Source organism: Benincasa hispida, chromosome 2, assembly GCF_009727055.1.
Source record: "Benincasa hispida cultivar B227 chromosome 2, ASM972705v1, whole genome shotgun sequence".
NCBI lineage: Eukaryota > Viridiplantae > Streptophyta > Magnoliopsida > Cucurbitales > Cucurbitaceae > Benincasa > Benincasa hispida.
The window spans coordinates 35,968,603-35,974,965 of NC_052350.1; the positions used below are offsets into that span (position 1 = coordinate 35,968,603).

The window sequence follows — 6,363 nt, forward strand, 5'->3', positions numbered from 1 at the left end:
GTTTAAAAGGATGTAGGTTGAGTGTTGAACACTCGACCCACGAGTTTGGGGTGGTTGAAAAGGCATTAAGGCTATGGCAGAGGGGCATGAATGCGTCAATGAATGCAGGGAATTGGAGTAGGGGAATTGGATCAGTCGGTCAATGAATGCAGGGAATCGGAGCAAGGGCAGCATGGTGATAGGACCTCACACCTTTTTTCAGATTTATTCAATTATAGTCAATTTTAATATATGCACTTTCATTAAACTTACTCAATTATAGTTATTAGTTGTAACAAAATTCTGTTATTGTTGTTATTTTTTCATTAATGATTATTAGTTTTTTTTTCTCATTGATCATATATATATATATATATATATTTCTATGAAAAGTAAATAAAGTGAAGACGATTTCTATGTGACAGACCACGTCAGCTAATTGGTTGACCATTTAATCCATGTGGCGACTCAATCTCTCTCTCTCAGAATCTCGCTCTCTCTTACAATTCAAAATTCTGTTATTGTTGTTATTTTTTTCATTAATGATTATTAGCTTTTTTTTTCCTCATTGGTCATGTATATATATATATTTCTATGGAAAGTAAATAAAGTGAAGACAATTATGAGCGAGATCCTCAAGCATTTTTTAACAAACTGTTTTCCTAGCAATGCTCATATCACAAAATTAGCGAGATTTCCTTCTAGAGTGAGATCCTCAAGCATTTTTTAACGAACTGTCTAACAATGCTCACGAGATTCAGCCCACATTTCTAGCGAGATTCCTTCTAGAGTGAGATCCCCATCATAAAATTAGCGAAATTTCCTTCTAGAGTGAGATCCTCATCACAAAATTAGCTTCTCAACCTTCGACAACCTAATATACAAAATTAGCGAGATTCCCTTCTAAAGCGAGATTTCCTTTTCCTTGTCAAGGGTTGAAGTTTCGACTTATGTGTATTGAAACTTCAACCCTCGATAACCCTAATATACATATTGTTTCCAAGTTTTTCTTTGTTTGTCGAGTTCTCAACGTTCGACCTCTACATTAATCGAACCCTCAACCCTCGACTTCTAGCCTCGAACTCCTAAAACAACAATATTTCTCTAATAAATTTTAAAACAACAATATTTTTCTAATAAGTTTTGAAAACAATTAATATTAAAGATCCAGAAAATTTCCGAAAAATCTCAAAAATCTCAAAAATATTTATATTTTATTAAAAAAAAAAAAAAATCAAAAGTACTGTACTTCGGAGAAAAAAAAGCTTATTGCTATCGACAAATGTCAGTATTTTATTAGTCCGTTTCGCCGGCATAATTATGTATTTTTCTACCCATCGTCGCTGACATTTTTTCTTTCTTCATCTTCACTCCTTTTGTTTCAGATCGGCCGTTCCAACTCCGACCATCGACGATATCATGGACGGAGGGAGCTCGTTCAATCGCATCCTCTTTCTTCTTGTCGCCGTTCTTCTGCTCTCTCCGTTCATTTTAGCCGCTGAATTTGACTATTGCGGTCAGTTTCTCTATTACACCCTTCACTTTATTCACTTTTCTTTTTCATCGGAAAAAAAAAACCTAAGGACGAATTCGCCTTCTCTGTATTGTTTAGTTTCCGATTTCTGTGATTCGAGATAAGAACGATACTCTCCTAGCAAAAGGAATTTATGACTGTTTTGCATTCTGGAATTATGTACTTTTTTTTTTTTTTTGGATAAATTGATGTCTGATTGTGAATTGGAATCAGATAGGAGAGGTAATTATCCTGTGAAAGTCGATGAACTCCAAGTATCTCCTGATCCAGTAAAGAGCGGCCAGCCTGCCACGTTTACCGTTTCAGCCTCAACTGGTAAGTGTTGGTACTTTATACGTTCCAGTTCTTTTAATTCCTTCTCCTTGCTGTTTTTCATACATAAATCTTGTTAGATTTTTTATAGAAATTTGAAGAAGTTGACTGTATTTTAGTGAGGAAAAACACAGCTTAACTCTTGTAATGATCTAATCATCTCTACTCGGATTGGGATCCATGTTTGATCATGCATGAATATTCTCTACTCATCCGGGGAAATTATTAACTGGTCGAACAAACCAGATATGTCTTGACCTGCTTATGGAAGCACTCTGTTATAGATCGGGTCCAACTTTGGTCCCCATATTCCTAGTGTATCTAGGAAAGATTTTCGCCCTAACAGTGCAAATCTCGCACCACTACTCATTTTCTTGATGGTTACTAGACTTCTTTGGCTATAAGAAACACTTCCTCATCTGAAGTGTGTATATTGTTAGATGATATAATATTAGAGCTTTTGGGTCCATCGGTTATTTAATATAGCTAGAGCAAGTGGTTCTAGAGTTCATGTGTTCAAGATTTGCAATGTTATTTACTTATCAATTAATTGATGTATACTTGTTGAGTCTTCTACGTATTTCAAATCTAGAAGTGAGGGGAGGAGTGGTAGATGTTATAATATTAAATTTACCTTCACCCAACAGCTTAAGCTTTTAGGTTAGTCTATAATTTAACATATATTTTGGTAGTCTGATATACTCTCAATTTTCATACAACTAAATTTCATTCTCAGCAATGACTTCGAAATCTTAGATATAATGGCAAATGCTACTTAATGTAAGTTGATTATCTCATGCTTCCATTGCTGTCTATTATCTTACTAGTAACTGAATGTACACTCTCAATTTTGACTTTTGAGAACTCACACTTGGTTAATTTTTTGTATTTTTCTTTGATATTGTAATACATTTCAGCCATGTTTCTTGATTTCAAATCGCCACCTTGGGTTCCGAGGAGGTGAAATCGGGATTGCTCTTCATGCATTAAAATACATTGGTTTATCCTTGTTTTCCCTCACTAAATCTTGGAGTAGTTTCTCTTGTAATCTCTCTTGTAATCACCTATGGTGTTTTGGAATTTCCCCTTAATTTCATTTATCAATCAAATGTTTCTTTATCCAAAAAAAAGAACTGAGTCTTTTGTTAATTTCTTGCTCACTCCAATGCCTGGGTTTAGCCAGGTTTGATTTTTCATTCATTCTTCCTAGTGAAAGCCCCTTTCTTAATGGGCAATTGGTTGGCATGTGATGAGGGACCAATGGCTCACTTCTTAGATGACGACAAACCACATATGAGATGCTGATGTATGCATGTGATTTATGCTTATTATAATTTGAAATTTTACTTGAGGTGTACGTTGTATATGATTAGACTTTGATGAAGATCCAAATGATGAAACTGAAGTTGTGATCACTAGTTTTCCTTCTGAATCATTCATAGGTGTACTATTTCGTGTTTGCATTTTTATTACATTATCGTTTAGGTTGGTATTTTGAAGTTGAATTTCTTAGTCAACCATAGGTGCATATTCTTTTCTCTAATGGGTGTGCTTGTTTCTCTTCATCTTTGTTGAAGAATTAAGCATTGTCTTTGAAGGACCTTTTGCAACAACCCTGAATACTGAATTGATTTTAGACTCTCAGAGCAAAGGCTCTTCTTATTCCCCTCCCTTTTCTTTCCTCCCTGGTCGTGTGTGAGCCACACTTCTTCAAGGCCCTACAGGGGTCCACTGCTCTTAAAAAGCTGGAACATATCTTTCTTTCCTTTTGTCAATGCTTTGTGAATCTCAGAGACTATTATTGTTTTTGCAACGTTGCTATGATAAATAATTAATTGGGTCAGGTACTCAAATTTTCTTTGGACGTAGGAGTCATTGATTCTTTCTCCAATAACATGTGCCATTACTTTCTCACGGTGTCAGTTTTGTGGTAATATGGAACTTAATGGGAAGTGTTAGGGCAATATGTAGTTTGACTGATATGTTCATTGGTGTTACTGTCTTATGATCAATTTTTATCCTCATTTAGAAACTCAAGTTTGTTCAGTATCCTGATAATTGAACATGTTTATTGAAGGTTGCCTATACTATATACATTTCTCTAGTTTTTTTAGTAACAAATTTCCATTAGCCTATAATTTATTCAGAAGATTGTAACAAAATCCTGTAAATCCAAGAGAGATCACATTTTTTTTTATTTGAACGACTTAGGCGCAATTCCTCTTATGAAACTAACTGGTCTTATATAGTATCGTTCGTCATTTTTTTTCCTGTAACCAACAAGTTGAATGCTCGTTATCTTTCCACCACAAACAAAGACGGTACCCTAACAGGGAATTTTGAATATTGCTACATGGTTGAAATTTTATTTAACAGTTGTATTGTGTTCCATACAGAGAAGAATCTCTCCGGTGGAAAGTTCGTGGTCGAGGTTTCTTTATTTGGCCTGCATATACATTCAGAAAGTCATGATCTTTGTGAAGAGACGAAGTGTCCTATTGCACCTGGAAAATTCTCATTATCTCACTCCCAAAGCTTACCTCCATTTACGCCACCAGTAAGTCTTGTTTGGTAGATTAATGTTTCTCTCTTTAGTAAAAAAATTTCATGTTACTTTACAAGTTTCAAATGTTTCTTTGTTCAAATGGTCTGTACATTATCCAATTTGATTCCGTTCTTGAATGTTGACGGAATTTTGCATTTTCTGTTACAGGGTATGTATTCCGTTAAAATAATATTGAGAGATAGCAAGAATCACCAGTTGACTTGCATCAACTTCAAGCTCAAAATTGTTTTTGGTGAAGAGGAATCCTTGGTTGCTGAGAGTTGAAAAATGGCCAATTTCAAGTTAAGCTTTCATGCAACCTTATCCTCTTTTTCAACTGCATCGTGTGTAATATTTATACTTGTACTACAAGGATTGTTCTACCTTTGTTGGTGTTTATGCGTATATAAAAGCTTCTGAACAATTGTGAATTCCTCAATATTCAGCTGTTTTGGATATTCCCATTGGGTTTTACTTATGCTTTGTTTTGTAACTATTCCCTTTTTTATTTTTGGTTTTTAAAAATTAAGCTTATTTTCTCTCAATTTCTTATAGTAATTTACATCTTACTTAAGTTCTTCTAACAAATACACAAAAAATAAACCAGAACACTAAAACATAGAATTAACATCCATAAAGAAATTATGATTAACATAGAATCTTCTCCCAAATTCTCCCAAAGGAAATCCCACAAAGTCATTCATACCATCCTCTCAACTCATTCCCTCTATTTATAAATAAAAATGCAAATAAATTTACTAGTTAATTACTAATATGCCCCCTAATAACCATATTAATATTCTACTAATAATCTTACTATTTTTCTAATTAGGGACCTTACATTATTCCACGCTTCGAAAACACTATTCTAAAGGTATGCTTACAAAATACAAAACAAAATTTTAAATTTAAGATTTTTTTTTTTAAACATAGTGAAAACCTATGAGGCACAAACACAGATACGGTTACGCGATACGGATACGTTTGGATATGGCGATTCGTCAATTTCTAAAAAACTAAGATATGGATACGTCTAAGAATGCGTCATTTTTTATATATTTTTTAATATATATATTTCTAAAACGAGGATACTGATATGTTAAAGATACATTTTTTTTCTTTAAAAGAATCTAGGATATAGATAAATTTAGCATATAAGTTAATAACAATAGCACAAAATAGAATACAAATACTAAAATATAATACAAAAAAAACAATATCTAAAATGTTGAAGTATAATAGTTAATAAAATGGAATAGAAAAGTGACTCATATTGCAAAAAAATAATATTAGAGAGAAAAGTATGAAGATAAACGAATAACTCATTGTTGAAGATATTCAAATGATTTATATTTTGGTGGACTTTGTGGGGACTCAAATGTGAAGATGGAGATTAGATGATTTTAGTCTAGGGTTTGGTCCATTATTTATATTTTTCTTTTAGTTTTGGACTCGAGTAGTGAGCAAAAGTTGCCTAATTTTAGATTGGGAAAGATTAGATGAATTACTTGTCTTTTTTTAAAAAAAAATATACATAGAAATAGAAACGTCAAATCGTGTGTCAGATACGTATTTGAAAAGTATGTATCAGTATCCAATATGTGTCTGATACTGATTCTTTGCCTCATATGAAGTATTTGTGCTTCATAGGTGAAAACAAAGAACCAAACCAACAGCCTTCTCTTCAACCTGGACCAGAAATTGGGCTGCAATTTCTTCCTTCTGACTCAGTCTAAGTCCAATAAGCAACCCATGAGTCCATATTCTTCTTTCTTCATTTTCACTGGCATTGTTCTCCTCTAATGGACTAGGCCCATTATCATTTTTCCAACTTGTTGGCCCCACCACCTGACACATCACGTGGTTAGTGAACTCTTTACCCTTCTCTTCACGAAAATTGTATCTTCCCCAAGCTAACCATCTCCATCCATCGTAGCACACCCCCTACAAATTTCAGAACCTTGAATCTTTTCTTCTTCTTCCATCGCAAGCC

The 6,363-nt window shown here is 33.7% G+C and overlaps 1 protein-coding gene across 1 annotated transcript; it reads left to right on the top strand.

Moving 5' to 3' along the window:
• The first annotated feature begins 1,305 nt into the window (after positions 1–1,305).
• LOC120072337 (putative phosphatidylglycerol/phosphatidylinositol transfer protein DDB_G0282179) lies at positions 1,306–4,844 on the top strand. Its single transcript, XM_039024809.1, has 4 exons — positions 1,306–1,495; positions 1,727–1,828; positions 4,222–4,382; positions 4,539–4,844. The coding sequence occupies exons 1-4, from the start codon at positions 1,399–1,401 to the stop codon at positions 4,653–4,655; spliced, it is 477 nt and encodes a 158-aa protein (XP_038880737.1). The 5' UTR covers positions 1,306–1,398; the 3' UTR covers positions 4,656–4,844.
• The last annotated feature ends 1,519 nt before the right edge of the window (positions 4,845–6,363 follow it).